Source organism: Cataglyphis hispanica, chromosome 20 (genome assembly GCF_021464435.1).
Source record: "Cataglyphis hispanica isolate Lineage 1 chromosome 20, ULB_Chis1_1.0, whole genome shotgun sequence".
Classification (NCBI taxonomy): domain Eukaryota; kingdom Metazoa; phylum Arthropoda; class Insecta; order Hymenoptera; family Formicidae; genus Cataglyphis; species Cataglyphis hispanica.
In genome coordinates, this window is record NC_065973.1 from 701671 (window position 1) to 721701 (window position 20031).

The 20031-nt window shown below is 31.6% G+C and overlaps 2 protein-coding genes across 2 annotated transcripts; both read left to right on the forward strand.

The window, feature by feature from the left end:
• Window positions 1-3165: 3165 nt before the first annotated feature.
• LOC126857013 (uncharacterized) lies at window positions 3166-9319 on the forward strand. The gene is made up of 5 exons (XM_050606080.1): window positions 3166-3471; window positions 6333-6416; window positions 7549-7808; window positions 8315-8543; window positions 8743-9319. Exons 1-5 carry the CDS (start codon window positions 3292-3294, stop codon window positions 9313-9315), a joined length of 1326 nt encoding a protein of 441 aa, XP_050462037.1. The 5' UTR covers window positions 3166-3291; the 3' UTR covers window positions 9316-9319.
• A 1596-nt stretch (window positions 9320-10915) lies between these two features.
• On the forward strand, window positions 10916-16026 carry LOC126857014 (delta-like protein 1). The gene is made up of 7 exons (XM_050606081.1): window positions 10916-11075; window positions 12142-12245; window positions 12501-12657; window positions 13121-13243; window positions 13859-13989; window positions 14652-14928; window positions 15174-16026. The coding sequence occupies exons 1-7, from the start codon at window positions 10933-10935 to the stop codon at window positions 15547-15549; spliced, it is 1311 nt and encodes a 436-aa protein (XP_050462038.1). The 5' UTR covers window positions 10916-10932; the 3' UTR covers window positions 15550-16026.
• Window positions 16027-20031: the final 4005 nt, after the last annotated feature.

Genomic DNA, 20031 nt, shown 5'->3' on the forward strand with positions numbered 1-20031 from the left:
ATTTTCTCAATTGACATTAGTTTTATGTAATTTATATTTTATATATAATATATAATTTTCTTTTGTGTATAAAAAAATTTTCTATAAAAAAATTATACTAAAAATAATGTAATTTAATCATTTGTTTTATTTTTTCTTCAAAGTTATTTCACGAAATATTTTTAATGTTTTCAAAGATTTTTATATAATCCGCGTTAAATATTGAACTAAAAAAAAAAAAAAACTCTAGAAAATTCGCATTTAATTAATTTCGCATTTAAATTTTAATGGTATAACGGACCGAGTTTTCTCTTAAAGTAAATCTTTTTCTCTAGGTATTTTTCGCACTCTTTGAAATATTTATCGTGAATATTGTCCAACTTTACGAAACGGTAATGCTATATTTCGAACAATAAAGTCTCTGCAGTGCCTGGAATACGAAACAAAACACGTGCAGAGAAAAACCACTGCGATAAAATATGAGTCGCAGATAGAATCTAAATCTCGATCGGCGACGAAGCTTTCCGACTAAGTTCTGGAAAACGGACGCAATCTCACGGAAAATCGCGGGACCTTTGTAATCCCTCGTGTCCTTTTCCCTTTTATCCTCCGGATTTACAGGATCGATAAAGAATCGGAGCACGCAAGAAACAGAACTCGTAAAAATATGAGATGTGACAATGCGATAACTACTCCCTCGTGAAAAAAGACGAGATGAGTACGCGCCGGTCGGAAGGAATATATGCAAACAAAATGCTTACCGGATCCTAGGAAAACATTTTACATTTACGAAAAGAGGAAAATCTTCGACTGAGAAGATAGGTACTGCGTTCCGAACGTTTCGAACATCGTTAAATAAAATGAAAGCCACGAAGAAAACAAAAAATAGATAGAAATAGACAGAGCATTGAGCATTGAATATTTTTACACAACTAAAACACTTACCAAGCTAAAAATCAATAAGTTTTAATTAATATAAAATTAGTATAAACATAATTCTTCTCTATTATACCAATGCTTAAAGCTTTACAACGCAGTAGATTAAGCTCTGAAATATTGCGCTTCCACATCACTCTGAGAGAGCGCCTATCGAAGGAAGCGAAGCGAAGTTAAGCCGCGCTGGTCCAGATGTGAGAAAAGCGCGGCACACAATGAAACGTCATTCTCTCGCATCCATTGGAGCAGCCTCCGCGATCCGTGAGCACCATCCCTACTAAACTATTCCGCCTAGATGAATGGATAGAGGCCCCTATTTTCTCTATGTTGCGCCCAGGCACAAGCGCGCGAGGGATGCAGTAACCCCTCCCCATCCTGCTTCTATTGCATTCTCTCGCGTTTCTAACGTCACGTATATTTCACCCCACAATCAGCCGCCGAGGACAAATACCCTTATTTGTACACATCCTGTGTATTGTGACGTAGCGCGGGGCACCCAGGCCCCGAGCTTCCGGCCAACGACAGAGTAAGGCCCATCTCTATTTACCGTCCGTTTCTCCTCCCTTCGTACTCCACATCCTTTATTTTTCTTCCTCGATTCCGAGGATGGGTAGAGAAAGATAGGGAGAAGGGGAATTTTTTTAAATAATATCAAGCTTCGATGGGCGGATCAATCATTTGATCCGCAGCGCGTCTTTTCCGTTCAAGGATTCCCGCTGTAGATTCCGTACTCTATTTTACATTGCGATTCTTTGCGGATAAAAGAGACGTGTCTCCTCGTAAATTTTGTTTGAACACAATCGTACAAGAAATTAAAACGTATAAAATTGAAAAACTTTCTCCAAAAACAATATTTCTTCGTTAAAGGAAATTTGACGGTCCATCGATCTTATACACGAACTCATTCGACGAAACGAGACGAATTGTACAGCAGAGCATCTCGATAATGTAACGAACGTTTCGCTACACTCTCGCATTACGACCGCGCTCTCTGAGGTCCATCGTAATTATCCGTGGTTCATATAGCCCACGACGCGAAATCCTCGCACAGCATATGGTCCGAAACGCCATCTTATTTTCGGCTAACCACTTTTCTACCGCAACAGAAAAAAAAAGAAAACCTGGCCATTTGGTGACGCTTGAACACGGATCGAAATTGACTTTGCTCGCAGGACAAATTAAATTTTGTCCTTAGCCATTCGTAAAATCGTTTTGTGGTTTTCTTCTCCTTCTCTTGTAACAACGTAAAATTTAATAATAATTAAAATTTTGATTGTTCCTTTTACATATTTATAGAATACGTATGTATAATTTTAGAATGTTTTTCTCTTTTTCATTCTTTCTATTTCTACAATGAGCTAATTTCACACTGCACGCTGCATATTTTGGATTACAAAGGACTAAGAAAAACGAAACTTTGTTGTTCAGAAAATTAATGATCTTTCATTGATTCTTTTTTTTTTGGCATCGTCATTGTATCGGGAAATCGTTATGGGAAAGATACTTTGAAGAAAAAATAATAGAAATAAATGTCCAAAAATGTATTATCAATCTTTTTCGATTTCGAAATAAGTACATCAATCAAATAAAATCGTTAATGATTATTCATATAGACACATTTGTGGTTCTACATTAATTATATTAAGTAATAACTAATTTTCTTATCATTTATGACACCTACTGTAATTAACTTCTAAAATTTTTGAGGCACTTGATCAATCTCGCACCTCACTGTAAAATTTATCTCTTCAATTCTTATTATTATTTAATCACATATATTATTATATTATATTAGTATATTATTATATTATATGTATGTAGTAATTATTACTTACTCTTCAGTATTATTATAATTCATATTCATATTCACTTATTTCTACGTCGTTATTTATAAAATCACTCATTATTCAACTAAAAAAAGATATTTCTTTGGAGAAATATTTTAATCTAAATTATAGATTTGCCGTATCGCGATCTCTTCTATAAACTGGCCTACATTTCACACAGGTCGAATAATTCGGTCTAAATTGAAACCTGGAGGGCAGATTGTACGCCACGGAACGACGTATAATTACAAGGGATGCTTTTAACGGTAAGGGTGGGGACTCCCGAAAATCCGAGAAACACGTAGTGGGGGACGCATGGCTATATAAGGAGGGTTCCGAACCCCGAAGGGCCGCAGTCGCGCCCGAAATTCCGTCCGTGGAATCAACGCTCGTAGCCTTCATGCCTCCCTGGCACCATTCACGATCGATTCGATCGCAAATTATTAGGGTGTTCTCATAATTAAGAAAAAAATAATTACGCGTATAATAATTAATATTGTGTGGTGAAGAAAGTGCGGAGGCAACAAGACATTTTTTCTAATTATCCAAAATGAAAACCGTGTACTATCTATTGGGATTGTTATCCTGTGTGAGCCTGCCCTTGATAACAGGCTTGGATCTCGGAGAGATCATCAAGACTGCACAGTGCCAATCGTCGTGTCTACGAAATTTGACCACTGACGACAAATGCTGGAATGTCGGAAAAGATAAGAACACACAGTGCGAGAAGGTAATTAAGACCCGCCCTAATCGTGCTCTAGTCAACTTACATTTTAAAAGTTCGAATGGGCTTTCGGCGAGTTTTCGACACGAGATAACGCATGCGATAATCGCTTCGGGAAAAATTCCCAAAAAAATATCCACATACTTTCTTATTTCTAATCTAATCATGTACATATTTAAAATAATTTTAAAAATAATCTGAATAATATTATATGTGTTCTCTCCATTCTCTATTTCTAAAAACCTGAATGTAAAACCAAGATATTATATTTCAACAATTTATCGACAAAAGAGTTACAAATAATTTATGCCTATTATCAAGTTTGATTAAAATAAAATTTAATATAATTGCTTAGTTTTTAATTTTTCTAGTATTATAACAAACTCCTCGAAAGTACTGCGTCAAAATTAAAAAAAAAAAAAACTAATTTGTTTTATTTAAATATTTTCTACATTATTTTAATATTAAAAAAAAAAGGAAAAAAGCCATGCGACAGAATCTCATGTGCATTTTCTATAAACGTAGAAAAAATATATACCTTCAAAAAGAGCACCGATCACAGCCGGAAATCAGATAAGATATCGATAAATTTTTAGATATCGATAAATCTTTGGATATCGAGAGAGAGATTTTACTAGGAGAGAATGCTATGGAAAATCACCAGGTGTGGTCGCCACCTCTTCCATGTGAGGAATCACAATCAAAGGGGGTCGGGGAACATCCAACATGCGAACGTACGCACGCGAGGGCGTTGCTCATTTAATGCTACGGGGGGTCTGCTAGGGGTGTCCATTAATTTCGAGAGATCCGTCGATTCCATGTCCCGCGAGAACTAGGGGGCCGTACATTCAAATTTATGCGTCGGCCCCTGTGACGAATGCATCCCGAGGGAGGAACCGGGGTACGTCGCATTAGAATAACAGCCTGCCGAGGGGGCAAAAATAGTTCTTAACAAATGCTATACAGTCGATCGCCGCTCCCCTCCTCTTCTCTCTCCGTGAAAAAGAAGAGACGATTCACGCACAATAATGGTACAATGACTTTGAAAAAAAGAGGCTTTTTCGCGATTTGACTTTATGATTGTTTTAAATCTGGAAGAATAATTTTGAAAGAAAAGCCACTTTCTCTCTCTCTTTCTTTCCATCAAAATAGATATAATTCATTTTTTATGTATTATATATTTAATAAAAACTTAAATGCACGCGTACATGATATAATACCGGGAGATGAGGAAAATAATGCATTTTCAAAGTGATATTTTTAATTTTTCGATAGATTGATTAATAATTGAAACAAATTAATATCAAAACATGTATAATACGTTATTTATAATATAAATAACAATAATAAGAATTAATGCATTTTTTTATGAAAACATAAAACAAAATAAAAATAAGTAAAAAATAAATGTCTAGATAAATATTTAATTGTATATAAATCTAAAAGATGCAAATATAAACATAAAATATAAATTAAAAAAAATAATAATAAATAATAATTTTGAAATGCATTTTTTCTAATATTTTCCTAGGAATATATATTTTACTGAAAATTATTTATTAAATATTTTCTTAGTTAACATTTTCCTTTCCTAACTTTGCTTTGCTTGTTTTTCTAGTTCCGTGCTATTAAATGGTCATTCTTTTCCGAAAGATATATTCTCATCCAACTGTGAGAAACTTCTCTCATCCATTTATTTCACTTTACGAGTCTACCGTCGCCGGACAGACGAATCATTGATTTCCAGATTAGAGTGTCACGGCGTTTTTGTTTTACGACTCAAATCGATGATCGGAACTAGATAATTCAAGCTTGATCATTGACCGATAGAGTTGAGATCGGTGGATCTGATGTCGTCAAAGAAACGAAAGAGAAAGAATTTATTGAACATATTCTCCAACATCTATTATTTAATTTCGTCTGCCTAATATTTTAGATTTCGCGCTCTTAACTTTTATTCGTCATCATCTTGCCTTTATCTATAAATATAATTACTTTTGTCAAACATTTTGCATCACTTTACTTTGAAATCGTAATATAAAATACTGCGATAGAAAATAACACTGTATAAATTCTACAAGTGAAAACGTATATTCCTTAAATCTCTAATTTTTTTCCAAGCCGGCCAACCGATCTCAACGCAGCTTTCGGGAAATGTCATTAGTGAGGCTCCACTGGATCCTTCGCTTCTACGAAGCAAAGAATCGGCCTTAGCAAAGGTATACGAGAGAAGGGTAATCGGGGATCAAAAGAGAGAAGAAGAAAAAAAAGAGGGGAAAGAAAGAGATAAACTGCGAGAAAAAAAAAGAGAAAAAGAATTTAGGAACAGAGCGAGCCCACTCGAGAGTCGGTACCCCAATAAATATGAAGACAACAACAACGAAGGTGCCTGTTGTCCGTCCGAAACAGGTTGGAGCTAATTCAGTTCCCCTGTCCCCCTTTTTCTACCTTTCTCGCAATGTTTTGTCCTCCTCCCTCGCCTCTCCTTCTCTCCTTAAATCGCTCGATTCAACGTTTTTTATTCTACCCTTCCCTTCTGCATTAAGCTTCTTTCCTCCCTTTTGCCCCTCTCCCGCCCTCTCATCTTTCTAGTATAGCTCCTCTTTCTTCTCGCGCGACTCGGCGGCATGAAAAGTTTTTTGTTCGTCGCTGAATCTCTCTCGCCCAGTCTGGCTCTTTTTAATCTTTTGAAAAATAAATCCTTAAAAATTTTAAAACTTAAAAAATTTTTTAATCTGAAAATCTAAAAATACAAATATTTCAATATTGGAAAAGATCAAAAATTTTTAAAAATTGAAAAGATATATTTTTAAACTCTTCTCTGTTTTGATGAAAATTGAAAACTAAATTTTCATATATTTTTACAGTGCTGGCAAACCTGCGAATTGCTCGGTCCTTTTAATAACAAGACGAGGCTCGACATCTGCAAAAATTGCGCCCTTTTTTTAAATGTAAGTAATGATAAGAAAATATTTTACACTTTTGCATCTCTCTCTCTCTCTCTCTCTCTCTCTCTCTCTCTCTTTCTTTGTTTCTGTTTCTTTTTCTTTCTCTCTTTCAAACTAAGCTGTTTTGAATAAAAAGATTTTTGACAAATTTAATTAAGATAAATCACATACATAATATTCTTGCTTTCAATTTCAATTTTTTTTTTAACTTTAATTTAGCCGAAATTTCGTCGAGTGACTATTTTTCGCTTCCTATCATTGGTTTCGTTGAAAGATCCATGTGTACGACAGGTAAACAATTATTACATAATCATTATTATTGATTAAATAGCATTAGATTTAATTTTTATTCCTGTAATATATCATTTTATTTAATATTTCTGATCTTTTCATATAATTTTGTTTAATCATTTTCTATTCTTATATATTTATATTTATATTCATGTATTAATTATATGTATTTTTATGTTAGTTATAATATACTTTGATATCATATACAACAGTATAATACATCTCAATATCGAGAAGTATCGTAAAAAATTTTCTCACCACACTATCGCAACTCTCTCTATAATAAACTTTCCTCACAATTTTTTTAAAGACAGATTTACTTCTGTGATCGCAGTCTCAAATTTCCAAATCTTTTTCGGGCGTACAGGTAGATCAATATTCTTTTAAACCTTCGTTTTACCTTCGAGGCATGAACTGAAAGTCGATCAAGCGCAAAGAAAATCTGAACTGTCACACTCGGGGATAACTTTCGATTTCATGGAAAAGAAATGACAAGTCTCGCACAATGAGAATAGTTTAAGTTTAGAGTAGACGGCAAAATCTTTGGAAACGGCTACCTGCTGATTTTGATTTTGAAAATTGCTTGAAAATGATTTTTGCCTAATTTTAATTTATTGCGAAAAGTATGTTAGATTTCTCGATCTCAACAAATAAAATTTAATAAATTCTCGTAAATATTCAATTGCAAATATAATTAATAAAGGATGATAAAAGTTCAGTGTTTTTAGCTCTTGTAATTGCTTTTTTTTATTTTATTTTATAATCGTCGGCAATTCGTATAAACTATGCTACATGTATAAATATAGTGCGTTTCTCAATCTCATAACATTTTTTTTTCTTTCAGTGCTCGAGTTGCGAAATCGCCTGTACGTTTTATCGAACATATGGGGTAGAGGAAAATCAGTATGATCCAACTAAATTACCGGCGCCAGAAAAGGACGAAATTATCCGCATGAACAAACACGACATGGCCATAACAATGCGTAAAAATCTGTTAGGAACGTGGGAAATGGACAAACATTATACTGCGAATCAGAAGGTTATAATGAAACCGGGCGACTGGATTATCATCACCAACGAGAATGGAGCGATCAAACATTATAGGTATGATATTATTTTATTGATTTATTTATGCTATTATTTATTGTTTCTTTTCTATCGCAAATGGCATCAAGTAAAAATATAAAAAGTCACATAAAAATAAATTTCATAATTGAGATATGCATTTCAAAAAGTATTATTTAAAGTATTATTCAATAAATTATAAAACATGAAAAGGTAAAGATAATATATACAAATATTCTCCGTCAATTGCTTTATCTCTACTATTTTTTATATGATGCGTTTGTTAAAAAAAAAAAAACTTAAAAAATTACAAAAAATATTTTATCAGTATCTCAAGTTTTTGCAATTTAAAGATCGCTTTTGTCAAATTAGAATTATATATATAATTTTCTCTTTTTTTTTATAAAAACTAATTTTTTCTTCTTTCATATTCACAATCTAAAAAAATATCAATATACTTATTTGATTAAATTTTTTATATTTTCTTACATTTTCTACATTTATATTTATTTGTTGCAAAATCACTCTTATAATTATTATTATAGTTGGGAAAAGTGGTGGCCTACATTACAATCCCTCAAGGATGGTCCCTTGTTTCAAGCTAACATTACGTGGATGGACTGGCAGACACAACTGAACAAACAACGCGAAAAAATTAGCTTACCTGGGGATAAAATCTTTTTAGAACTGCGAAATAAAAAGAAAAGAAAAAACAAATCATCTTTCGTCGTCACTTGGCAAGAAGAAACGGGAAACGGCATAATGGGCAACCAGGTAATTAAGATTTATCAAATACGTCAATATAATTTCGATTTTTCTCTTTAATTCTATTTCGAGAATAAACAATATTTACAAGTAGACTCGAATTATTTACGAATATCTTACTGAACGAATAATATTATTAATAATATTATTAATAATATTATTAATATTCACGTAAATATATATATAAAATTTAATCTCACATTTGTAGGTAGCAGATAGCGAATCGGCGCAGATTTCTTTGCCACCCGGCAGATATTCGATCAGAGTAGCCACCAATGATGGTCCCGGTAGCTATTCGATTGTTATCGACACCGCCGATTACAAAATTGAAAGTAACGAATTCGATCTCTACATTTGCTACATTATCAAATGGGACCTTATAGTGAGTTTTCTAACGTGGCTATTAATAGTATTAGTGATGATATTAGTGATATTTATTAAGGCAATTATTTTGAAAAGACGAAAAAACAAAAACAATATAGACAATATAGAGATGGCATGTCCGACAGCAGCAGAGATGAAATCTAACAAATTGAATATACTGATACCGTGCTTCAAATATGAGTCGAATCAAACAGATAGTGATCCTTTCGCAAACAGTTATACCGATTATATAAACGAACAAGCGTGGACGGAAATAGATATAAACGCGAATGCGAATATGCAAGATGCAAACGTGCAAAATGTGAACGTAAACGTGCAAGATGCGAACGCGAATATCCAAGATGTGACCGCAAATACGCGAAATGTGAATACCACGAACGTGATTCAGCAGATGTAGAGAATTCTGCTAGAAATTTTCTCGCCCAACTCGGCGAGGATAGCTCAGGGATTTTGCTTCCTCTCGTGAGAAAATAATTCATACTGGCTTCCGACAGCAGGAAAAATATGAAAAATAAATGAATATTTCCGTTTATTATGAAAACGGACGAGTCTCATCTCTCTCTTCGCGTGTATATATATTACTTATATATGACAATAATGCGATAATGAAGATTCTTTCTGTCTTAAATGAGGACAAGTAAAGATAAAATTTATGATTCGTTCATCGTAAAAAAAAATTCTAAAATATAATTATCTAAAAATTTTAAAGAACATAAAAGAAATATAAATTCTATATAAAATATAGAAAGTGAAAAAAATATTCGCACATTTCATTGTTTTCATACAAGAAAGAAAAATATCATAAAACATTTCAATCGAAATACATTATTTTTGAATAGCACTATTATATTTTATAAAAAAATTCTTCTATCTAGAGCGAAATTAAAAAAAAAAAAAAAAAAAGAAAAAAAAACGAGAGATGCTCGAATATTTTTTACGTTGTAAAATACGAATATTATCGATAAGAATATTACAATTGTAAATTGTTTGTTTTTGTAAAAATTGTCGATAATGATAAAATGTATGAAAAAAGGCAAAGAATGTTGGCAGATCAAATGTACAAATGAGAGCTTAGTAATGTAGACGTATATATAGCAAATAAAAGAATAGACATTAATCGAGAGATAGAGAGAGAGAAAAAAGAAAGAAAAAATTATTACAGATTCTTGGATATTTTTTATGTAGTGAAAAATATATGATGAACACAATGCCGTTCTAGCTCAATGTAATGCAACGAATAGACTGAATTCCAAGAGTTCCTATCGCCGAAAATTGACAGCAGCGCTGAGCCATAAATATTTATTTGTAAATACACAGCTGCCATCTTGTATAATACTTGTATATTTGTATAATACTTAGCGAAATAAATTAATAAGATCAACTTTAGCTTTGTTTTACTTTATTGTCTATAATATTTTATATTATTAATATTATAAATACTGTAATATTGCACACAAATCTTTTAAAGTGTATTAGATACAATATCTGTATCTTTTTTTGTCACGAAACATATATATTGAAATCAAAAATTTCTTTCAAGATAAATTCTAATCGCGTCTTTTAATTTTTTAGTTTTTTATTATTTTAATAAATTTTAATTTAAGATAGTTTCGTCAAAAATCTCGCAACGATAAAGAGGCTCTCTTATCGAGAAGAAAAAATCTATGAGCAAAGCATCTTTTTGTAGCTGTTGGATCTGAAAAGGATCTTTCTCAAAGATTTTCAAAGATGTTTGAAATAGTTCTTCTCAAGTAAAATCATCTCTCTCTTTCTACTTTTTTCATCCTATCTTTCATCTTGTTTGCAAAGTACGTTGAACTCGAATGACGAACTCGCGATGAGTCGACGAAAAACTCGAAGCTGTACCAGGCGAACGTACGCACTCACGTACATATACACGTACACGCACGCACATAGTAAAAAGTGTGCCGTGACCTCGAACAAGGTCCCGTTATTCTAGGCATCGCCTTGAACGTCTTCATCCTTCCAGTCTTGACTCGGAAGTCAAGCCAAGATGCTGATACCACTGTTCTTCGCTATCTTTCTCGTCAACTTTCCTTATCAACTCGCACAATCAGACGTAAACAATGGACTAATTACGATTGCCGCGGTCTTAGGGGTCTCTGTGCTGCCCATCGGATTCGCTGCCGGACCTAGGTATCGTAGATCACGATCCAGAGATTAATATAGATGTTGAATAGTTTTAAGAGGGTCAAAGATAATGAATTATTTTTATACCCCAGATATTTTTTAGAAATCTAAAATTTCTCTTTTTAAAATTTCTTTTTTAAAAAAATTTATTTCTCAAGTTCAAGTTCTCTATAAGACTGGCATTGTAATTTTCAGAGTACAAAAAAATTAGTGCATATATGTATTGTAATAAATTATGCTGATTATACATTGTAAAATTGTGAAATATATATATATATATATATATATATATATATATATATATATATATAATTTTTCATTTTTAATTATTAAAGTTATTCTTTAATTTTATGATTTTTCTTACAGAATTATTTATTATAAAATTAAGTTATAATTATAAAATTATAATCATTATTACATATTATTAAATTCAAGAGTTCTATAAAATCTAAATTATCAAAAATTGTAAATATTAAAAGAATTTCTTTTTTAATATTGAAAAAAATTTCATTTATAAATTTCTAAAATTCTAATTTCTAATTAAATATTTTATTACTCAAAATTATTTATTTAGATTACACTATTAGACTTCATTGTATCTCACTTTCTTGATTCTTTCTTTTTTCTAGCTATTCGACATTTTTTTATTTCCAAAAATGTTCTAAATATTAATAATTTCTAAGCCAAATTTACATACACATAAATGCTATCCTTAATTTGTTCTATCAGTTAACTTCGGCACATACTTGTACTATTTTCGAACGTTGTTTTCCTTGGCATAATAGCAATTACATTCACATGAAATATTTCTCGAATTATTAATAAGTATTTGCATATGTGAATTGATTTATTTCATATATATTGCGCGATTAACACTCAAAGAATTTGCAAAAAAATATTTACGGCTGGCAACATGACACATTTCGCAACTTTTACATATGTATTGATGACTAACCCATAGATATTTATGTCACTATCTCCGTATTAATAAGAACATAAATCCCCGTTATTTATATTCGATTTATTATTTATTTATTTTTTTATTAATATTTTATTGCATTTAATTATCTAGATATGTTCCAAAATGGAAGAAGCAAGCATGCGAAATACCGGCGGCCCAACATCCAAATTCACATTATATTTGTGATGAAGCTGGTGAAGTAAAATGCTTGCCAGGTATATATAAAAAGCAATTATACAATTAAAGATTAAAAATTTTATATATTATATTAAAAAAAAAAACGTTTGTATATGTGCACAAATAAAATAAAATTAAATTAAATCAATTAATAATATAAATAAATAAATCAATTAATAAGATAAAAAATGTCTTAGATTTAAATAAAAGTTTTATAATAAAATCAAAGATAATGAAAACATATTATCTATCTAAATATGCAACAATATACTGACAAAATATTTATTATTTAGGATGGACTGGAGATCTGTGTGATGTACCGATTTGCCGCAAGGGCTGCGATCCCCTTCAAGGTTATTGTCGAAGACCAGGGGAATGTCGTTGTAAACTGGGCTTCTATGGCGAACTATGCGATAAATGCGTGGCCTTGCCAGGGTGTCAACATGGAAGGTATAATTAATCGATTGATATTCAACAACGTATTGATATGCAACACCGCGAATGAGGAGAAAGTACAATTTGACACGAATACAAATTTTTTTATGAAAATTATTTATCACTCCTGCAAAAAATTGAAATGCAATAAAATATATATATATAAATATGTTTCCTACACTAAGAAAAGCACGTAAAATACCGACAGATTCTTCTTTACATTGGTCAACAATAATTATGCTTGATAACAGAAAGCATCCACGTAGTTTTAACGCGCGATTTATCGTACGTACATAAATTGAATGCCGCTTGAATAACAATCCGTATCAGCTTCGCTTTGCTTTCACCTTGGGTAAACGAGCGAGCATAATTTCCGTGTAACACGAAACACTTCCTTGCTCAGAGCGGTCTCTCGTGACCGTAATCAATTCCAATCGATAGATAGACAGGCACTTGACGTTGTGATTTTCGCTTTCAGGTGTAACGTGAGCTTCGAATGCTCCTGCGATCCCGGTTGGAAGGGCATGTTTTGTTCCGAACCCATCTGCGCGTCCGATTGCTTGTCCAGTCAGGGCTATTGCGAAAAACCCGGCGAATGCAGGTAAGCGAGCGGAAACGTGGGTCAATTTATCGATACTGCATCACAATGCACACGTGTTGTTCCTTATCGAAGTTTTTTGACAAAACACCCGACGATTATTATTCAGTTCCCTACTATCCTTTCTCACACACAAGAAAATCTAAAGAAAAAAAAAACGTAAACTAAGAACGATAGCGTCATACTCGTAGTGTGAGAAAATTGCTAATCACATTACACAGTGCCATAAGACAGATGGTCCCACGTTATCATTTAGACGCTTTTTAAAAATTTGATTTCTTAATAAACAACCCTTGTATAATTTACTCGCAATAAGATATTTTTTATCTCAATGGAAAATATCTTTAATTAATTAGAAAATAAAATTATTAAAAAATTAAGTATAATAGATTTCTGAAAAAGTTGATTAATATATTATAAAAAAAATATTATAAAATATATATATATATAATAAAAATAAGTATTATAAAGAAATATAAATAATATTTTTGATATAACTATTATATCAAAAATAAATGAAAAATGTTTTATGGAAAAATGAATGTAACATAATCGCCGAGATTGTATTGGCACAGATATGTGAAAGAAAGAAATCAAGACTTATATTCTTCTTTTCAGATGTCGTTTAGGTTGGCAGGGCCCGAAATGCAAACAGTGCGCAGTACTGCCGGGCTGCGTCCACGGTACTTGTCAAGGACCTTTAGAGTGTCGATGCGATCCGGGTTGGACCGGGCTGCTTTGTCAAACGCGTAAGTTTATTCTCGAGACGTACGATGAGAACAAACAGAGGGGCCTTTACTAATATAAACGACAATGTGACCATCAACGAGAATCATATTTTTGTTCTACTTGTGCAGGGACTGAAATGGAATCCTTCTCTTAAGTGTACACAGAATCCTTCGTTGGCAGACTTTGACAACGTGTAAAAAAAACATACAATAAGTTATACATGTGCGAGATCTATCCAAAAAAGAAAACACTTCGTATATTTGCTAATCAAAAGTCTTTTCTAGTATCGCTAGAAATAAATATTTTTTCAATCAATATTCATTTTTTCCAAATCTCTAAAACAAATAGATAAAAACATTGCATTTATTTTATTATATAAAGTTAAAAAGGAGGAAATTAATTAAAAATTAATATCAAAATATAATATTTAAAAAATTAATAAGAAAAATATATATCTAGTAACAAGAAATTTGTATTCGGAAAAGATCTAATCATCTAAAATCTAAATCATTTAAATTTTTCAATTAACATTATTTTTTACTCTTTCCGATATAATATATAATAAAGTAAATAAAATACATATTAAATACGATAATATATTAAAAATTTATATTACAATATTTTATTGTAATATAAATTAATAAAGTGATAAGACACTATAATAATATTCTGCCTTTACTAGCGATCTGCTCGCAAGGATGCAGCCGGGAACACGGCACCTGCAGACGACCAGGCACGTGCAGATGCCGCGTCGGCTGGTCAGGGCCCAACTGCACCGAATGCGTGCGATATCCCGGATGCATACACGGATCATGTAAACGGCCTTGGGAATGCCGATGCATGCCGGGTTGGGCCGGCGATCTATGCAACGAGAAGCTCACCTACTGCGACGAGCATCCCGGTATATGCCAAAACGGCGCCACTTGCATTAGCATGATTCATGAGGACGGCGATTACAGGTGAGATTATACTACAAGAGATTCTCGATCATATAACCAAGAAACGACACAAACCATCATTGAAATAGTGTATTATAAACGTGATGACATTTCCCTTCAGCGAATAATGTTAATAATAAATATTATATATATAAAATATACGATATATCAATATTAATTATTAAAATTAAATATTAATGTTACACAAATGTTAATAATATCAAAAAATATTAGAAAAAAAGTCTCCGATATTCGCATTTTTGCAGATGCATTTGTCCTCTGGGCTACATGGGTCGGCAGTGCCAGATAAAAACTATGGTCCCATCTACTGAATTGTTGCCACCAATGCTCAATACCACCGCGGGATTATCACAAGAAATGCAAGATCTCGCGGACAAGCCGAGTATCGAAGAAATTTCAGGTGAGGACACGAAGCACGAGCAAAAACCCCCTAAAGAAGAGGAACAGACCGCGGAGCCCCTCGGGCCTATCGTAATCACAGACCCACCGATCACCACTATCAACGTCACCGACACCACCACTGTTATCACCACCAACGTGGATCCGGCCGCGACCGCGGGAAAATGGCCAACGGAAGCGGCAACGGAGCCAAGTGAAAGGGACGACGAAAACGAGACATAAAATATGATAGTCGATATAATGGCAGAACGTGGATTTTTATTTATTTTCCGTTATTTATTTATTTATTTACTTATTTAAACCGTTCTCTTTCGAACAAATTATTCCATGAAGACAACATCCCGAGGAAAAAAATTATTTTGTTTTAATTATTTTATTATAATTTAAATCTATTAAAATTGAAATTTAATTAATATTAAAAAGTGTTATATTTTTTATTATATATGATAAAATATTTAATACATTCTGTTATATTATACAAAGACATATTCATTTTTCATCAGTTTTTTGCGTTTAGGGTTTATTGGTTTATCATACAATTATAAAATCTGTGTATATCTACACGATATTATGTATTTAGAAGTATTTATTGGAATTTATTATAAATAGAATTTATTCTCCTCCAGCTATCTTTATTAATGTTATTCTCTCGTGTTACTTTCTTTTTATCTTTATCGTTAATAAAATATAAAATAGCAAAAATATAATTGCAGTTTCATAGACTTATTTCTCTGCAAAAAATTCTAAACTCAACAAACTTTATTTAACACATTGCGCACAAAAAGAACGAAAAATATTTTCTTATTTCCTTTTTTTTATTACTAAAAAACTTTACTAATAAAAGACAAACCACATGTCTTACATATCTAAACGATCGAAACAAAATGTTAAAACTTTCCATTACACAATTTTTGATTCCGCAATTCTATTTCAGAATATAACATATATTACAGTTACATTATCGGGGAAGGCGATATCACTCATGCAATCGTCTTAATTTGTAATTTAATTTGGATATACATTCCCTTATACACCACAGAACATTGCCGCAATGTTGTTGTAATGTTCTCTGCTGTAATGAGGCATAATCGAAAACTAAGTGACTTATCATCTTTAAAAAAAAAAAAAAAAGGAATTTAAAAGATAAAATATTTATATTTACTATATAAATTCATGTGTGTGTTATACATAATATAATATGTATTTGTTAGAAAATTTTAAGAAATTTTAAAAAATTTTTTGTTACATTTTATCATATATTTATATTTTACGCAATTATGCGTGTATTATGTATTAAATTTTAATTTAATAAATAAACATAGATTTCATACTCTCTTACTATCTAATGGCCGTTCAATTTTACTAATATATCCACTTTAAAATCTAAAATGTCTCTCTCTGCCTATCAAATTTTTTCACCATTGTATGTAGGCGAGAGATCCTGAATCGCGATCCAGATTGACGGAACAAAGATTTTCGAGAAAGCGGCTATCTCTGGAGCCAATTATTGCCACATTCACTAGATATGAGTACACCTAACGTAAATAGGATGCAAAATATAAGATATCTACAGTATATTCAGAAAAAGAGAGACACGAGTCCGCACTCTGAGTGCATAAAACGTTCCCGAAGTCACGCTCCAATGATTATACATTCGATTCGATCCCTCGATCGTATGCATGTGCCGTTTTCTCACAGATACGCGCGGTTACGATCGACTTCCCACATAATCAAACGCAACCGAGAGTTACATGCCTTGCTTACGTAATGCCAATACTGGCTACATTTCGCCCTCCACTTCGCCGGATGAAGGGACGGGATATGTGGGAAATCACGAATTTCGAATCGCGATATATTTGCTTCTGTTTTCAGACAAATAATATATCATTGTTTAATCAATTTTCTATAATGTAATTTTCTTCACTCAATTTTATATATCAGAAAATTAAGTAAAGTGATTCATAGTTAAAAAGATGTTATATGTAATTAAATGTTAATATGTCTATATTATTTCACGGTTACTTATAATAGATTGTCAAAATTTCACAATTTCAATATCTTCATTTAAGCATTTGTTAATAGCATAACGAACAGATCATGAAATATATTTTATTACTATATACTAATATACTTTATACTAAATAAATGAATATTTTTAAATAAATGAATATTTTTAAATAATTGCATATTTTGCGAGCAAGGTCGTAAAAGTAGCGCATTTTGCGTAACGAGGCTAATCGTGGCGCTTAACGGAACAAAGGACGACGCTCTGTCACGATGGATATAATTAGCACGCAAGGTTCTTATTGCTCTGTAAAAAGAAAACTGACGTTGAATAAATGCTGCTATTAAAATCTTTATTAGTATCTTAAATCGCGTAGTGATGTCATAAAAGTTGCTGCTGAATAAAATAAACGTTGATGTTAACGCTCCGACATTATTTGCGACGTGTTTTATTAAATTCATCGGTATTGTTTGCACCGGCAATTATCATCACACTTGTAAGATAAAATAAAAAATAAATACAACAAATTTAAAACACAAAAAAATCATAAAATTATAACTTAGATTGTTTAATTTGAGACATATGAAGCCTATTTATATATATATATATATATATATATATATATATATATATATATATATATTTAACTATATATAATTTAGTCAGAAATACTTGCGACAATCATAATCATGCTGTTACGCCACATTTAACACGTGATGCATAATACAGGATTAAATATACTGAAATTTATAGCAATAAAATTAATTTGTCAGATTTATCACGCGGATAAATCTGCAAGCGTGCTAAACGGTGAAATAAGAGATAGCCTGCAACTAACGGAATATATAATACGTAATTATTATCCTCCCAATAGTGTGCTGAGAATGAACGCGAACGCTGCATATCTAAAAAATTCCTTCATTTCATATTCTCGATAACGAAATGGCCAAAAAATAGAATCTATCGACGAGAATGTGAAAGCTGCTCTTTCCCTAAAGTCATTTACGTTACTTTATATGTAATTATCTAAATCGCTACTGTATTTCTGGAAAATCGACTTCTCCCTGAATTTTTGTATAGAAATTTTAATTTTTAATTATTTCATATATAAATCAAACATAAGCTTATATAAATCCAGAAACATATATTCTTTCCAATACATACTCTCTTTCCCCTCAAAAAATAAGAACGGCATCTTTAACTTTTTCTCACTATAATTTTTACTATATTTTTTTACTTAATTACAAATGCAAAATAGAAGATACACTATACGTTATCTTCACACAATCAATACAAATGCTAATAATAATCAATATAATATAAATTGCAATGATTATAAATGATAAAATAAAAACTGATACGCGTTTAAATATGTTTACTAAGATTCCTTATTCCTTTTTAACATTTTAACAATAAATACTTTGCGCTTTCACTGTCGTTGTTTACACGCAAAATCAAGATGAAGAGGAAAAAAACGCAAGAGAACCGATGACGCGATCGGCCAGCTGTTTCCAGAGCGACCCAGATTCTATATAATACGCGCATGTAATAAAAGTGGAATTACATCAGAAAGCAATATATTCGCGTAAAACCATGATACATCATCACTGCGAACAATCTCTAAGGGCTACCGATAGACTGATTGAGTTTAAGATATATTCAATATTTCTTTTAACGGATTCCTTTCAAGACCTTGATATTAAGCACTGTAATCAGTCAATATTTTTAAATTTTAATAAGTAAAATGTTACACAAATACAACCTTGTAATAAAATTTATTGTTTTTCTAATCAGATTATCTATAAGTTTATAAATTGAGAAGAGAGAATGCGGGTTAATCATAAAATATTCGTCAGCACTAATCAACGTCATATCTTACTCTTTTCTATAATATACAAATTAAATTAATTAAATTAAATAATGAAATCAAAATATTTTTATACTTCTACTTAACTTTGCTCTTTTCATTATCCGCAAAATTTAATAAGGTATCCTGATACATACTGCGATAAAACGTGAGTATTAAAAAAGAAATCAACGATAGTTCCCTCCCTCCCTCCTCCACCCACCCTTCCTTCCTCCTACCTATTAAATGCTCGACTTGATTTTCATTACGACAATCGCTCGAAAAGCATGATCAGCAGCGTAAGGTTAGACTGGCGCAATTGCGGATCTGGAATTTTTTGATCGCGAGTGCGAGAACGGCGAAGGGCGAAAGGGAAACCGCTCTCGTGAAAGAAATCCCCTTCTTCCGCTCGAACGATCTCGCTTTTCCTGTTCTCCACCAGTTCAGAATACACGCTCGAAATTCCGACCAACATCCGGCGCAAAGAAAAATGTTTACATAATATTTCCGGACGAAAGAAATAACAAAGACGATAAAAATCTTTTTTTTTCCATAGTTTAAAGTAGGATAAATTAAATTTTTGAAGAGAGAGAATTTTGTCAGAAAATTATACAAATGATAGTTATAAAATAATTTAAAAATTGTATTAAAGAATTAAATAGTTTACTTGATTTTGATTTTTTAATGAGATTTAAAAATTAATTCTATTAAGAAAAAATTAAACTCTCTTTAAAGAAAAAAATTAAACATTTCTAAAGTCTATAATATATATATATATATATATATATATATATATATTTATTTTTTTTATTTATATTTGAACGCTGTCGAAAAATATAACATTAAACATGCT

Coding starts and splice junctions, on each gene's coding strand:
- LOC126857014 (XM_050606081.1), top strand. CDS start 10,933: ATGCTGATACCACTGTTCTTCGCTATCTTTCTCGTCAACTTTCCTTAT. Junction 11,076..12,141: donor GGATTCGCTGCCGGACCTAG/GTATCGTAGATC, acceptor TTAATTATCTAG/ATATGTTCCAAAATGGAAGA. Junction 13,990..14,651: donor CGGGCTGCTTTGTCAAACGC/GTAAGTTTATTC, acceptor TGCCTTTACTAG/CGATCTGCTCGCAAGGATGC.
- LOC126857013 (XM_050606080.1), top strand. CDS start 3,292: ATGAAAACCGTGTACTATCTATTGGGATTGTTATCCTGTGTGAGCCTG. Junction 3,472..6,332: donor AGAACACACAGTGCGAGAAG/GTAATTAAGACC, acceptor ATATTTTTACAG/TGCTGGCAAACCTGCGAATT. Junction 8,544..8,742: donor ACGGCATAATGGGCAACCAG/GTAATTAAGATT, acceptor TCACATTTGTAG/GTAGCAGATAGCGAATCGGC.